The sequence below is a fragment of the Pelodiscus sinensis genome, chromosome 10, assembly GCF_049634645.1.
Source record: "Pelodiscus sinensis isolate JC-2024 chromosome 10, ASM4963464v1, whole genome shotgun sequence".
NCBI lineage: Eukaryota > Metazoa > Chordata > Testudines > Trionychidae > Pelodiscus > Pelodiscus sinensis.
The window spans coordinates 16,472,786-16,489,675 of NC_134720.1; the positions used below are offsets into that span (position 1 = coordinate 16,472,786).

Consider the following 16,890-nt stretch of genomic DNA (forward strand, 5'->3'; position numbering starts at 1 on the left):
TTGGTTTCATATAGTTTAAAGACTTCTAGTACAATGTGTCTTTTCTGCTGAATAGATCAGCCTCCTATAGAGCCATAACCAATCATCTTATGTGACCAGATTGTCAAAGGATTCCATGAAGCCTCAACTCCAAATTATATCAGGAAAACTGCAACTAATCAGCATCTTCATTAATCAGGCCAGTACGTGACTGTGGAGCCCAGAAACATTTTCTGCTGAATGATAATATTCCTAGTTTTGATTCATTTTTAGAAATTAATTTTCAAATGTTTTCGCCTAAAAATCAGTCTATCAACTGTCATAAAGAAGCACAGTCTATTGTCCAGAAATAATATTTATTCATCAACAATAAAACACAGAATAGAAAAAGCCTTGTAAATAAAACTATATATATGCTGTATTTTTATTCAGTACTCCACAAAAACACTACAGACAGTAACAAAATAATCGAATTAATTTAGAAAACTTCAAATATGATAGCACTGTTCATTTATCATGTTTTATCAACAATGCAATGGTCATTTGTTTACATATTACATTTTTACTTAAATTTGTAATCTTGCTTCTTAAAACTATGGAACCAAATGTTACTTGATCCAAGACTTATAACATATATGTATATCCATAAACAATAACAACTCTTAGAAATTTATGCAGTCTGTTCAACGGTAACTGCAAGTTGTTTGGGGGAGGAAACATAACTGAATTGGTGTAAAAACCAAAACACTGAAGAAAAATTATATTTGGGGTAACAATTACATATTTTCCATTGCCCGTTTAGTAATGTGATCTCTTCCTTTTTCTGATTGCTCCTGGTTTAGGTACTCCAGCACCTTTACCAGCATATCTTCATCCAGAAACTTCCTGTTTTGTGTGTCGTCGTTCTCCGGGGCCATGGACAGCCTTTTGCTGAGTGAAGTGAGTTTTTCAGATTCTTGTGGTCCCAGCTGATTTAAATGTTCTTTAATTGCTTGCTCAAGCTGGTCATCATCCTGTAGTTCATTTTCAGAGGAAACTGGGCCGGGAACACGTTTCAGCTGATTTGTATTGATAATTTCAGGGTATTTTGCCAACATCTTTGCCAAGTAATCAGCTAGTTCTTCATCTTTCTCATTTAGTTTTTCATATTCCATTTGTCTTCTTTCCAAATCATTAATCCAAGTAGCTTTAGGAAATTGATGTCCTTTAGGTCTTCTAGGGATGTAGGAAAGTCTTGGCAAACTGTTCTCGTCATTAAGCTGATTTATAAAGTAGGAGGCTTTCTGATTAGCTAAACTACCAGTCCCTAAAAGATTGACAATATCTTCAATATTAAGATCTTCGGGCAGTATTTCTGGCATAACATTAAGTGGCTGCTTCATGTAACCATTTTTATGGTTCATTTTATTTTTAAATACATCTGTGCGGTCTAGATTAGTTTCAGAGATGTCATCATCCAGCTCTTCTGGGAGCTCTGGCTCCTGTTCTGTCTCTACCCTGTCACTCTGATGTTGCTTTTCTCCAGTTTTCAACATGTCTAGTAAATCCTCTGGAGGGATTTGTAAATTCCTTGAAATTTCTATTAGTTGAGATATAGACTGAGGATCAAGTTTTTCCAAAAATGTACCTGCCCTTTTTTCTTCATTTCCAGTCCTTAACCTCCCATTTCCAGCATCGCTCATCAGCCTCTTCAGATAATAATTAATTAACTTTGTAATGTCATCAGACATTTGATCTTTACTGTCTCTCCTCATATCATTGTCCAGGAAGCCTTGCTTCCCTGACCTATTCATTTCATCATCAATCTCTTCTTCACTTTTATCAATTTCCTCTTTATGATCTTTTATCTCTTCTTGCGTTTGGCTTTCCACTTTTTCCTCTATTGGATTCCAGTCTTCTCCTCCCACTACATCTTCATAAGCAATATTATTCACTTTATATACATCATCTTCATCTTCTGTGTACAACTTCTGGTCCTCATCCACTTTCTCTTTTTTGTGATTACTTGGTCCTGTCATCTTCCCCAGCTCCTGAAAGACTGATTCCAAAGTAGCAAGACTTTGGGGTGTGTACTGTTCTTCTACTATTTCATTGGTCCGCTTGAAAGGACTGTCTCTTGAACTTTCTTCATCATGTACATGTGGCATTTTGACAAGTTTATGACGTCTCTCAGGCCACTTATAAGCCTCATAATCATCACTCACATCTGCTGGGAAGTTATCTGAACTCACAGCATATGGTTTATTTTCTTTTGATCCAACCTTTGACTCTTTTTCTGTTTGCCTCAAGGCTTCCAACATTGACCTAACCCACTGGGACTCATCTTCTGTCAAAGAATCTCTTATATTATCTGATAGATGACTCTGATCTTTGCTTTCCTTCTGCTGCAGAAGGAATGGGGCTCCTTGATAGAAATTATAATCTGGGCCATTTTCTTCCTTGTTAGCTTGTTTGTGGAGATTTTCTATATATTCCAAGGCTTTGACCATATCTGGGCTTGGAAGCCTTTGTAAATTTTTCACTAAGTAGTCTGGGTCTTTCTGAAGCAGCTGATAGTGTTGGATTGAAGCTGCTTCAACACAACAGATTAGGACAAAGAAAAAAGTGAAAGAGGATGCTGCTCCATGCCAGCACATTTTAGCACATGCCATGTTTGAAATCTTGCCTTAAAAAAAAAAAAAAAAAAGGACAGTTAACATACAGAGATAAAATTTGAAAATTATGAAGCAAAAGCAAATTTGAGATTACTGCTTTGAACTGGACCTCATGGTATTAATAAAATCTTTATGGTTTTATTAATTATGAAAAGCCAATATAATTCCCTTTATGGCAGTCCTAAAATGATAGTGAGAATTTGTAAGTCTTCCAGGTCTTTGGCACCTATTGGTTTGCAATGGTAAAACCATTTTATCTTTAGTGTGAACTTTTTATCTGCCAAAGACTAAAGTTAATTTATAAATTAAGGAGCTTGGTTTTCCCAATATAGGTGCCAAAAGAAGAAAATCCAGATCCTACATAGTTTATTTTATAGGCATCCAGTATGTAGATACTGATTTGAGCATCAGCATTTGAAAATTTGGCCTAAAATATTAGGACAAGCTTAAAGATAAACTGTTCATTGAATCCTGGTGCCCATTTGTCCAGTCTGCTACACTAACTCCGCTGAAAGATTTTGTTCCAGGTTAATTCTAAAGTAATAGTGTGGACAATCTGGCCAATAAAATCATGAGGTTTACTTGTCTCAGTATTGTAAATATATTAAAATATTCTCCTATGCTGGTTTTCAAAAATATTATTAATATCCAAGTTTGTTAATTTTTCCATAGGCAGCAAGGAAAACTAAGCCCCTTTGTTCTGGTTAATTTATTTGGTCCCTTAAGGGTGTCATGTTCATAGCCTCCTAAATCACTCTTTTGTAAATGGAAGTGGTCAGGCAGAGACTGAATGGCAATTTCTTCTGTGGTAGCTAAACTGTATTTCATTTTTGTTTTGAAATGAAGATGGGCATTTTGTCATTTACTTCAAGGCAGTAGGATGGATACACATGTGAAATCTTTGCATTACAAACCAAATTCTCTGATGGGTAAAAGCCTTATGAGTTAGTCATATATAAGCATCACAGTCATGTCACTGCAACATATGAAAATATTTCTATAAAGGGTCCAATCCTACAAGGTGCTGGGTATCCTCACCACCTACTGATGTTAAAGACTCCACTCCCAGGAGATGCTTAGCATCTCATGGGAATGGGCTGTAACAAATACTACCCTCTGATTTTACCCAATTCAATTATATTATTCTATGAGTCATGAATAAATATAGTAGATGAAAAAAAAACCCCACCCTTAGCTTAATTGACTTAGTTTGTTTCATTCACTTTCCCCATGAGCCTATGGAAAACATCCTGTTGAGATGTCAGTGACTCATACTACTAGGCCAACATACATAGACTAGAATTTACCTATGTCTGTAAGTAAAAAAAAAAAATTACTGTAGGTATGTTCACTTCAATTCACTCACAGGGTTTCCATTCAGATGATTATTGTAGTTTGTCATAAAATAAGTTGACAAAGTAAAGCAAATGAAATAAGTTCAGCTACCCAAAATTACTTTTTTCCCTCTATGCATTCAACAAATTAATTTTGAATATCAAATACTTTCCCTGGTCAACTATTAATACACCAGACTGGATTATTTTAGAGAAGTCTATAATACAGTCTCTTTTTGTCCTTATACAAAAGCAAGAGAACCCCATACCTTTTGTTATGGAAAAGGCTTTGGTTTTGAAAGAGATAAAATCAGTCAAAAACAAAACAAAACAAAAACCTGCATAGTTACAATTTTTATGTTGATGCCTAAAGTTGCAATAGAATGAAGCTAATATTTTTCAATGGAGAAGCTGTATATTGTTTAACCATTAACTTATTAATAAATAGAATATTGTGCATTTTCAATAGCCGAAAAATTATTTCATAATGATAGATATAGCTCTTCCTGGTAAGAAGTCTGCTAAAATCCTTCCTCTGATGAAGATGATTGTTTCAGCCTCTGACAGTACATACAATTCATGTAGTGTAAAACTCAGGAAAATTAAGTAAAATCATGGAAGAGAGATCCAGAGGCAAAGTGTAGACAGGCATTTTATTCAAAAATATTTCATTTTGAGAATTGACACCTTATTAATTCCTTTCTGAATATTTCAGATGAAGTTCGTTCAGGATTAGTTTCACTTCCAATTTATTTATACATGATATTTGAAATATTTTAAAATATTATTTGGATATAATTTGTTTTATACCTCTAAAACTAGATTATTTGATTACCTTAGGTAGAGGAAAAGGTTTTCTCACCAGTCTTCAGACCTTTAACTTATAAATATGAAAAAATATAATACATTTTTTCATGACTTCACATCTAGAAAAAGCATTCTCTATTATTTATCACTTTTAAAGCACATTACTATAAAACAGTTTTTTTCCTAAACGTTGTAGAATGGTGGTGCCGGTCTTGGTGGATTAATGTATTTATCTTTATTGTAAAATCTGTCCAGTTAGCATCCAACAAAGAGAGAAGTAATCTCTTATTTGGACTCTTATTCTTTAAATTAGATAGTCACTGTTTGTAAAATGAGGTGTTTGAGTTCTCAGTGTAATATGCATTGTCAAAGGAAAGGAAGAGTGACAGTGGGGAGTCTTCTGAGAACAGGCAAACAACCAAAAACAAAATTCCCTTTCTGGGGTGTTTCCATGGCAGCAGTAATATTTCCCACTGAGCCCCTTCCTGTAGATTCACATATTGCTCTAATGGGAATATAATATCTCCAATTACAATTTTGCATAAAAACTCATAATCTTTTCTATGGAACTCACACATAATGCATAATGCTCTGTGAACTACAGCAGAAATCTCTATGAGATTGTCCATAAGGAAAATATGAAAATGCAATATATCCTCTTTATCATTTGTATATTTCTGAGCAATTAACATTGATTGCAGTCAATTAGCATTCTTAAGAGTTTGTCTTAGTGCTAATATACAAATGAGGGTTTATATTAATTTAATTTCAGTATTTTGCAAATCAAGTGGTTTCTGAATTGGAATACTGATTGTTTAAATGTGTGAAAGACTAATTGAACTGAACATGTATCCAAGGCAACCTCTTATTTTACACATGTCAGTGAACCACTGAGAATGAATGAAATTACAAAGAGAAACATCAAATGATGTTTTCCCTTCAGAGAACAAATAAAGCTGATGTCAAATTGTAATTACCAGCTGTAGAACCATTAACTTTCCCCACTTATTCAATATTTTAATTATTCCCTTTTAAATATTTTTAAAACCAGATTTAAATCCATATGTATTTTTAAATAATAGGTAAGAGGGATAAAAAAGAGAACGATTCAGCCACCTGGGAAGCACTATTTCTATGCTAACTGAAGTGCATCAGGTTGTCATTGTGGTCCCTAATTTTACTGGTTTCCCAGTGTAGCATGGAATGGGAAAAGCTTTGAACAAAGAACATTACATTTAATCTCCAAAAGTACAAAGGAAAACGCTCCCTTACCTGTATGACTTAGAGAGCAGAGTGAACCCAAAGCATGGTCTTCCTTGTCTTTTTGCGATGAGTTTGTGGACTGTTTTCAGCACTAGGACAGCTCCCTCTGCTTATACTGTACATCACCTGACTCTGCACTGCCACATTGACGTCACCTCACCCAGTCACAAACCACAAGCACAGCAGAGCAGTTGAGAGAATGCTGGAGAAAAATAATAGTTTGGGCTATTTTTGAGTTAATTTTTCTGTACAATTATGCCCCCTGTCTGCCTCTAGAAAACACTACAAGCTTCATAACATCCTAAAGCCTCAAAGCCAAAGAGACTCTCTGAATAACAGAGACTTAAATCACTGGGGGAAAACCCTCAACAAAAGTAAAAAGAGCCACAAAAACCATTCTGCAATCTGCACACAATTAATAAACAGCATTGTTAATTTCAACTCTCGGCACTCTTTTTGAGAATACCAGCCAGCATAGCTAACAGATGATTTTCCCAATCTAACACAATAATACATGCTTCAGTTTATAAGTTTATATGTTCAATATTCACCTACCTTAGCTTTTAGCCTGTGTACAGCCCCCGCCGTGTACCCATTGCAAAGAGTCCACATTACGGTTTCCAGTTTAATTTCAATAGGCCCACACTGGTGTAGGATTATATAGCAAAGAAACGTAGCTAATACATACATTTTATAAACTGTCCCCCAAACATTAGGACACAGTTTAGCATGTGCCTTTTCTGTGGGTGCACTGTGTCTCTGTGGAGGTGGTTTTCCACAATCTGAGTGGGTCATTCCTGCCATTCTCATCTCCCTCTGCACTGGCATGGTATTCCCCACTCTCCCCCAAAAAAACAGTGATGAGAGAAACAGAAACAGGCCAGAAAGAATGTTTCTACATAGGTTGTATATTGGGGAGGAGGTGTTATAGCAATTCCACTACACTATTCACTGACCAAAAGCTCAGCACAGAAGTGCAGAGTACCATGCAGTCTCTACTGCATACTCATCATGGCAGTAGAATGGCTCTTATCTTAGGAATGGAACAAAGGTCCAGAATTAGCTCTCCCTTTTTGTTTCCTTTTTGGGGCAGAAGTGGATAGGAAGGGCTCTTGCTCTTAATTATTCACGTAGGGTCCATCTACACAGCACCCTAAACTCGAAATAAGATAAGCAAATTGCATATCTTATTTCAAATCTATTTTGAAATAGCATATTTTGAAATTTGGCCCATCTACACAGTGCCAAATTTCAAAATAACACGCTATTTTGAGTCATCCCTTATCCCTCATGCAATGAGGTTTGCCAGGTTAGTGAAAAAGCATGCCCATTACTTAGAAAAATATTTTGAAATAATGGGTAGCTTGTGTAGACGTGGGGTAGCTATTTTGGGATGTGTAGACTTACCCTTAGTCACATGTAAACATTGATGAGTCATTTTAGTAAATGCTATCCTCAGTTATCAGAGTACGAAGACGTGTACATGTAAGCAATTCAGACAAGAATGCTATTTGGCTGTAAATCAGAAAGCACAAAATATAAAAGCCATTCCTTAAACTGCAGTTTTATCTGTTATTAATGCTTTCAACTTCCTTTCTATTCTGTAATGGTTATTTTACTTCCGCCAACAAAACAAGAGCTTCTTTTCTCTAAATAAATCTTTCTTGACAATTCTGACCTTTTGCAGCACAAAATTTAAAAACTGGGATGAATGCCCCTTCCAAACCAATAAATAGTACTAAACTAAATTGTTGTAAGAAATAAAGAAATTCTACCCTGAAACAACCCACCCACCCACCCCCCCAGTATACTTGTTGCATTTAGAGTGCCTGGTATGGACCTCTAAACAATATAACAGGCTTTGCTTCCTTTTCACCTAACATACTTTGATAAAATACATACATGTTGTGTCTGGCCCCTGTACAGCTACACAAGGGAGACTGTCTTTTCCCATTGCATTCCCTATTTAGGATCTGGTTAAAATCCAGCATTTTCTGTTAGGAGCTCAAACCAAAGGGGAAGGAAGCGACAAGGCCCTTTGCAGTTTCCCTGTTGATAAGCATGCAGCAATGATTCGGTTGCAATCTACGCAAAAGTGATTTTCCTCATTAGAGATATCAGACGTATGCTGTGTAGGCTTGTTGACTCTCAGGTTTACAGACTGTGCAGTGTTGTGAGGCCTCTTTCCCTCACACAGTCCAGCTAAACCCTGGTCTGGATTAAGCAGCTGTGGAATGGATTGCCGAATACAATGTACTCTCACTCACTCAGCATGGACGAGCACTTACAAGAGGCTACAGTTATAGGGGTGCTCCTCCAACCGACTGAGGAATACTTTGAGGCATTAGACTTCTTTAGGACCGATTTCCCAATATAGCAAAGCCACTCTGTAATGCAACAATGCTACAGTGGCACTGAAGGCCCATGAGACAAATACAATCTGTGTTATTTTCATTACACAGTTATAGGCCCCCTCCCAGTGTTATCAGTGGCATAGATAAGCTTAACCTGCTCTCCTGAGCTTCTAGCAATAGGGCCAGCATGAGACTCTGGCTTTGGAAATATATCAGCTACTGCAGCTGTCAGTCTGCATTTTCCTTTCTCAAAATACCAGTCACCATTCTGGATCTCTAAATCACATCTCTCTTTATAACACCTAATCTCAGTTGAAATCAATGGATGTTATGCACCTAATTATCTTCATGAATTTGGGCCTCAGGGCACAGCATTGTAGGATGCTCAGTGTCTCTAAAGAGCTACTATGAAGCCTCCACTCCTATTGAAATCAATGGCACTACATGCATGAGCAAGTCTTCGATGGACAGTGTACCCGCCTGAAGTCCCTAACTAAGTAATTATGTCTTGACAGTGGCTTTCCAAAGCATTTTAGCCATATCATGCTCACCACTAAACTTGGGGCAGCCAGAACAGCCAAATCCAATGTTTTAAAAATGATGTGTCTACATGGCATGTTTGGCAGTGCAGATAAGGTTTAAGTGAGTGCCCCAAACACACAGATATTAATATAGTACGTAAAGTCTCCACCTGACCTGGTGCTGCATGATGGAAAAGCTGGAAGAATCAGATCCTTGTGTATAAGTTTGAGAGCAAACTTTAAAAAGAGATTTTGGGTACGTCTAGACTACCGCGTTTTGTCGACGGAAGTTTTGTCGACAGATACTGTCGACAAAACTTCCGTCGACAATTTGCATCCAGACACATGGAGTTCTGTCAACAAAGCAAGCCGCTTTGTCGACAGAACTCCGTAGTCTGGACGCAGTGTTACAGGCAATAACACCTTCTGTCGACAGAGTTCTGTCGACAGAAAGTGTTATGCCTCGTAAAATGAGGTATACCAGCGTCGACAAAACCGCGGAGTTCTGTCGACGTTATGTCGACAGAACTCCGCGGTAGTGTAGACGCTGGTATTGTTTTGTCGACAAAAGTCCACTTTTGTCGACAAAACTAGGTAGTCTAGACACACCCTTTGTGTCACATGTTAAGGAAAACATGTTTTTATTGCAATCACATCCAAAGTGACTTCAAATTGCAAGTGTCCCTCACCATCAAGGTAATAATAATGAAGAGGGAAAAATAAAAACAATTTGGAGGAGCTGTTGCTAGAAAACAAGAGAGAGACAGCATGGACTGGAGGGCTGGGAGTCAAACTGTCTGGGTTCTATTTCCACTCAGCCCCTGATTTGCCAGTTGACCTTGGCCACAGCCCTTCCCCTCTCTGTGCTCATATTACCTTTCTAACCCTTTCTCTAGTTTGTCTAGTCAGTCTAAGCGCTTTGTGGTAGGATCGGTCTCTCATCGCGTACACACACAACCTGTAGCATGATGAGGCCCTTATCTTGGGTGGTATAAGTAACAAACAACAATTGCGAGCATGCTTATTTGTTGATGCATCTATGTTTGCCAACACCAAAGAGATTGTACTTTGTAAAGAGTTAAACTCAGTCTATTACCTACTTCATATAATTGGTATCAACAAAGGTCAATGCTGCCTAAAAAATAAATTGGATTTTGTCACTTTCCCCCTGACAACTAAAAATAATGTACTGTAAATGCATAGTTAATATGCAGTCACAACATTTCAAAATTGCTTTCCTATCTGACATCAATATGCATAACATTTTCCTCTGGGAAGGAGGAAAGGGGAGCTTTGCTTTAACTCAATACATGATGTCTTTCTTTGTAGACAGAAGTTGGTCCAATAAAAGTTATTACCTCACCCACCCCCCAGTCTCTCTAATTGCCACTATTGATATTTTACTTAGTTCATACATTTGACAAGAAAATCTAGTCCTATATTGGACCACATTGTTCCAGCACATGGTTGGTGCTCAAAATATCAGCTATATCTATATGCAAATCTCTCTCAGCTCAATAAATGTAGTTCAGAATAAAAGGCTTGCATTTGATTGTCTGATTCATACAGAAAAAAAAAGAATAAGTTTAGGAAACAGTTAGGGCTTTGCTGGTTTCCAGTTGTAAGGGCAATCTTGAAGGACCAAAGAACCAGAGTAAGGCAAGAGTCTGTGGGGGTCCTAGAACATTAGGAGAAATTCCACACTGTAACAGGATTAAATAAGTTCAAAGTCAGGTGGGCCAACATGCCTCACTGATCAGCTAGTGCTAGTTCCACAGGGCCACTTTTAGAACATGGATTGCTGAGAATAAGCAAAATCCACTTTCATCCAACATTTACGTGTTAAAGATCTTAGTCCACTTGCATTTTTAAAAGAAGCCTAATCCTGCCTTCCGATACATGGGTGAATAACTACCGCAGCTGCCCTGACCTTGTAGTCCTTTCCTCTAGGGTATTCTCCTGAGCACCCAATTCTGTTTTAACTTCAGTTAAGTGGAGTTACATCAGTAAACTGGGGTACGCGAGATCAGATTACGTATGCAATGGCGTGCAAACTCTCCTGTCCCAATGGCTATGGGAAATATTTGTCCTCAAATACACACGTAACTTCCACTACCAGTGGTGGGCTCTTCCCTTATATGGCTATGACTATTTCAGGGTAAGTTGTTCTTTACACCCTTTTTAATCGCTCTCATGTACATCCTTCTCATAACAGCTTTTGCTATCTTCCCCCCTCTGTAGATGGTAGCCCACCCTGAGACTATATCTGCACTACTGCAGGATTTGACAGAGTGGAGATCGATGCACTGGTGGTTGATTTAGTAGGTCTCCTGAAGACCCACCAAATCAACTACAGATCACTTGCCAGTCAATCCTCGTACTCTTCCCTGTATGAAAAGAGTAAGGTAAGTCAATATGAGACTGTCTCCCATTGACCCTGAGTGGTATAGCCTCTACAGGTAGTCAATCTAAGGTATGTCGATTCCAGCTATGTTATTCACACAGCTGGAGCTGCGTAATTTAAGTCAACTTCCTATGGTAGAGTAGATGTAGCTTTACAAGTGGTTACCAAACTTTTCAGCATCACGCACCCTTTTTGATTTTTGAGAAACTCTCATGCCCCTCTCCCCAAAAAATAACAGCAAAACTTTTGAGGGGGTAAAAAAAAGGAACTGAGCGGGGCCGAAAAGCAAAACTTGTTGGGCTCTTTCTTGGGGTGGGGGGATTAACAGAGGGGGAGCTGGTTTGCCTTGTGCTCCCCCTGGAATTCCTTCATGCCCCCCAGGGGGGGCATGTCCCCCAGTTTGGGGACCTATGCTTTAGACTTAAGCTCTAGGTTTGCAGCCCTCTGAAATTTGCCACCTCTGAAAAAAAAGGAATAGCATAGCTACATTTGGCATCTGCAAGATCTTTCTCTCCAGGATCCTAGGATCAGTAGCTAGTTAAAGGGACTCAAAACAGTTTCTTCAAAATACAGTATGATTGATTCACCCAAAGGTTTATACCTTCAGAGAAGTGAGGCCTACATACCTGGGTCAACCGAAACACTATACTTTCTTTGAAAGTTTTGGCAAGTTTCACTTGGTCCAAACACCACTGCTCATAGACTGGGAGATATTGGTTGCTACTATAGAATACTCTGCATCTCTCTTAGTCTCTATCCTGAGTAATTACTGCTCACTCACCTCCACCCTTATTTTCTAGGCCAGAGTCTAACCATTTCATTGGGGAGGGAGAGGGAGGTTTTACTTTTAATCTTAAACTCAATCTGCTGGGCATTCTTGAATTCATAGCTGTATTATTCTCTTAAGGCCCTTTGGTATTTTTCCTGGCAATAGCATAACTCTGTCACTGTTCATTTCCTAGCTTCCATTAAATTAATTCTGTGTAGTCAGGCAGAATAGTATCAGGCAGGGAACCTGAGTGGATATAATAGTCATACAAAATAATACAGTTCTCTCACTCATTCTTCCACAGTGTTTTACGTCAGAGTTTTGCTCAAAGTGCTTGGTTTCTACAACACTTGCTTGCCTCAGTTGCTTAGGAACCAACACACCCAAGATCACGCCCAAAACAGGAATCTATGAAAATATAATGGTTTAGCTGGGATGGAGCATTCACATATAACAATAGTTTCACGGCACCTGCTCCCATTCCCACAACTGCTTCCTATGGCACCAATATGCCTGGGGAGCTGAGCAGAAAATCAAAACACCTTCAAACCCAAATAAAGAACAAAGAAGAGCATTGGAAGAAGAGGTCCAGCACCATGACTATTTTGCTTTCAAGCACTTAGAAGAAGTGTATTTCATATGCTAGAGACTGTGATTCTGAAACCTTAGCACCTTCCCACCTCAGGACAGAGGAGAATTGGGATAAGGCTAATATTATGTTTTTAGAGCACATAGAGGCTCAAATAGAGAGCTTGGCACCATAGCTTGCCCAAAGCCAGTAGCAGAGCTGGGAATGGACCCCACTACTCTTTGAGTTTCAATCCAGTACCTGGTCCACTAGCCCATATTGCCTGTTAGACCCCAATTAGTTGTTCCCTTTATGGTTTCATTGCACCAGTCTAAGTGGTTTTGCCTAACTGCAAAAACCCACAAAAGGCCAGAAACGACGTGTTCAAACCCAGTGTCTTTGAACGGATATCTGTTTTCAGAGGGCTCTGAAATGATACTGATCTGAGTTGCTGCCATGCATATCACAAGTAATCCCACTGCATTTGATGGCATTTTTCACTCCCATCGCTGATCAGAATCTGGGCCCCTGGATTTCCCCTTCCTTTAACCCTTCAGGAATCTCTTGCTTCACTTGTATTTGTAGTTGTGGAGTTGTGCCCACGCATCTCAATTTGTCTAGCTTTACAGACAGGGCTGTCTGTGATAACATAAGGCGTAAATGCTAACGACCATGGGCAAGATTCTCAGCTGGTGTAAATCTGCTCCACTCCATTCAAGTCAAGCCAATGTTCATGTTGGTGTACCTCCTTTGAAGGCAAGAAATTCAATACAATTACACAAGGAAATAATTTAGCCACCCATGCCAAATCTCCATCAGACTCATGGTTCTCTAGAAATGCTGGAAGGTAGGGGGAGGAGGCAAGAAAGAGGCTGGGTGGGAGTTTGAATGAAGGGGTGAAGTGGGGGCAGAAGGGAAGGTCATACCCTGCAGCAGAGAAGAGGGTCAAGCAGCCCCTGGCAAAATGAGAAGGGACACACATTTAAAGCAACAGCACATACGAGATGCATGCTGATTGCACTCATCATTGTGAGAACCATACGCTCCCTCTGCTCTTTTATGTTACATTTGCCGGCAATTTAATTTGCCCCTAATAATGGATCAGTTTGTGTTGAAAAAGGCATCATAAAAGGAGAAACAAGGGCAATCTTATATCTTGCATTAGGGTCATGGTTAGTGCCCATGCCTGATTTCAATCCTGCAGCCCATTGGATGAAGAGGGCCACTCATGTAGCCCACTCACTAGCCCATCGCTGTTTTACATGGAAGCTTGTGTGACCCAAAAACTAAATACACAGCACTTCTTCTCATGAATCAGCCCATATTTTTACACACACCTATATTCAACTCAAATCAGACCTAACATTGAGGCAGCATGTATTGGGACCTATTCCAGTCCTCCTTTAGCAGCTCTTGCAAGGACTTGTGTCTCACCCTAGCAGAAGCAAAGTTAATCTTCAAATAGTACCAGGGTGTCATTGTCTTCCTGAGTCTGCAGACACCCCAAAACACTGAGCCCATTCTTTGGATCTGACTGAGATGCCACAGCCCCTGGCATAACATAGAAATGATTTTCACCAGCTGGCAATGGCCCTTAACTCCGACAGCCTATGAGACACCACAGCAGTGCAAATTAGACCAGAACAGGGCCCTAGTTGTGCCCTGGTTCTGACCCAGCACTCGCAGAGAGATGTGAACTAACCACTTCAGCTCAACTCTTAATGATTTCACTATTATCAATGTAGTTAAAGATCACAGAATTTCAAGATGGGTTGAGCCTGTGCCCACTAAACTCATTGACAAAGCTATTTTTTTTTAATTTCATGATAAAATTAGCTCCTTAATTTGCTCACTACCAGTATAGGTTTGTCTCTTACACTAGTTCTTCCAGCATTTGTTCATTTCAATTATGTGCCTTCCACTAATTATTTTAAGACTCTTCCATGCTATGGAGGTGCCTGGAAGCAGCTCGTGATTTCATGCCTTGTCTCTTAGATATATTCCTGGTCTTGAACAGAGAAACCAAAATGAGGTCAGCAGCCACCAGAAACGGAAGAAGGGGACAGCACCTACCACAGGAAGGAAAATGTAAACAAGAAAGCAAAACCAGCATTAATAGAGTTCCACTATTCTTTTCTAATTCAGCCCCCGAGGTGAGTAATGTTCACTAACGCAGCAAAACATTCTAACAAATGAAAATGTGCCTTTTCTTATAATTAGCAAAGTATTTTTATTCCCTTCCTGTCTCCTCCACCCTCTTCCCCGGCAGTTTAGATGCCTTCATGGGCATATGACATCGGCTTTCCAACATGCGGTGTAAAAATATCAATATCTGTTTTGCATAACTGCTATGAGCGAGTTACATTTACCAGCCAGCAAAGATCAAGAGTCTTCTGGGAGCTTGCTGGATCAAACTGTCATGGTTTCAACACTGCTTTGCGTCAGACAGCTGAATTTAAAGTCAAAACACACAGTTTCAGGGAATAAGACAATGAGAAATTCTGAGTCATACTCTACTGAGGGTGAAGAGAACAGATTAATAGACAGCAAACATGAATGAAAGTGAATGTCTCATTTCAGTCATGCTGCCAGTTCTTAAACTCAAAATAGGCTTTATTTTTAGACATCCGGAATGAAGAGGATTTCTTTGCACCTTGCTAAAGAGAGTTTAGAAAAGATTTTAAAATAACTGAGCGCCAAACTTCGGTTTCATTTACACCACTCAGGAATGTGGTTCTATACATTCAGAGAAGATTTGCTGTTCACAATTCACTCTTAAATGATATTTCTTCAGCCATCAGCTTTAGCACAAATTGCTCTTATCGTGGCTTTCAGAGGTGTCAGGGTGCAGTATGAAATAGTCCTGTCCCACCAATTCAGCCAGAAGGGGAAAAGTTGTGGCAGACATACCAAAGTTCAGTCACAATGGAAAAATAAAATAGGTTATAGAAAATAAGGCTGTGTAAATCCTCACTTGCTGGGTCACAAGAGAACCACCAGAGACGCGTGTTGACGTGAACCAAGCCTCTGACCTCTTCCCACCAGCAATGCTCACGAGGGGCAATGTTAGATATTGAAGGACCATTATTTCTGCTTTTCAGAATAAAGGTAATAGGCTGGGTAGCCTGATTCTGCTCTCACACACACTGGTGTAATGCTACTGACTTCATGGGTGTTATTTCAATTTGGCAGTCCCTCTGAATGTGGGTGCTTGAGATTCAGTAGAAGAATTTACGCTGCCATTTAGGCCTTTTTAGACCAAGGCCACTGAGCATGTGTGTGTCACAGTTTGAATTAATCTCAGTGCATTAAACCACCTCTAGTGGCATCACAACCCACCCCCCAGTCACAAATTTTCCTAAACGTTAGCAAATAAGCAGAGCTTGCGCAAGGTACCAATCGCCATTTCTCCCATAGCAGGAAACTGGGGTTGTAAGACACAGAACCTCCCCATACTGTGAATAAAATAAATCAATTTGGGGCTTATGCCAAAGAATATCCCCTCCCTAACTAATCAGTAACCTTGTATTTACATCCTTTATGGCAGGGCCAATTAAAAAACTGATTTGCAAGCCCACCCAAGAATGCAAAGTTTGGCTCCTGTGCCGAGCTCCACAGAAAAACGAATGGAGAAACCAACCAATTTGCCTTTGATAATACAGGCAGTCCCAAAGTTATGTGGATCCAACTTACGTCGGATCCGCAGTTACGAACTGGGCTTTTCTTGACCCAGAGGACGGGAGCGGCGGGACGCCCAGATGCGCCGCGGTCTGCCACCCCCGTCCTCCGGGGCGAGAAAAGCTGCTCCCCATCTCCCTGGTCTGCAGGGAGACGGGGAGCAAAGCCTTGGAGCACGTCTACAGCGGGACAGCCTGGGCGCGCTTGAGCTGTCCCCATGTGGGCGTGCTCCGCGACTTTGCTCCCCGTCTCCCGACCAGCAGACCAGGGAGACGGGAAGCAAAGCCGCGGAGCACGCCAGCAGTGGGACAGCCCAAGTGTGCCCGTGCTGTCCCGCTGCGGGTGTGCTCCGTGGCTTTGCTCCCCGTCTCCCTGGTCTGCTGGGGGGGGGGGGTGCTGCTAGTGCCCCCCCCCCCCAAGCAGACCAGGCTTTTCTTGCCTACCCCTGGGGTAGAGCAGCTGGGGGCTGCCGGGTTGGTCCCGCAGCGCCGCTCCGGACCAACCCGGCAGCACCCCAGCTGCTCTGCCCCAGGCGTCCCCAAGTCAGCCGCTGCTGAAA

The 16,890-nt window shown here is 40.1% G+C and overlaps 1 protein-coding gene across 1 annotated transcript in view; it reads right to left on the bottom strand.

Annotated features, from left to right (window-relative positions):
- Window positions 1-389: 389 nt before the first annotated feature.
- SCG2 (secretogranin II) overlaps window positions 390-16,890 on the bottom strand; it is a 50,175-nt gene continuing 33,674 nt past the window's right edge. The window contains 3 exon segments of the mRNA XM_006131937.4: window positions 390-2,644; window positions 6,047-6,059; window positions 6,062-6,239. Of these exon segments, the coding sequence (XP_006131999.2) occupies window positions 756-2,644; window positions 6,047-6,059; window positions 6,062-6,160 (2,001 nt within the window). The 5' untranslated portion in view covers window positions 6,161-6,239 and the 3' untranslated portion in view covers window positions 390-755.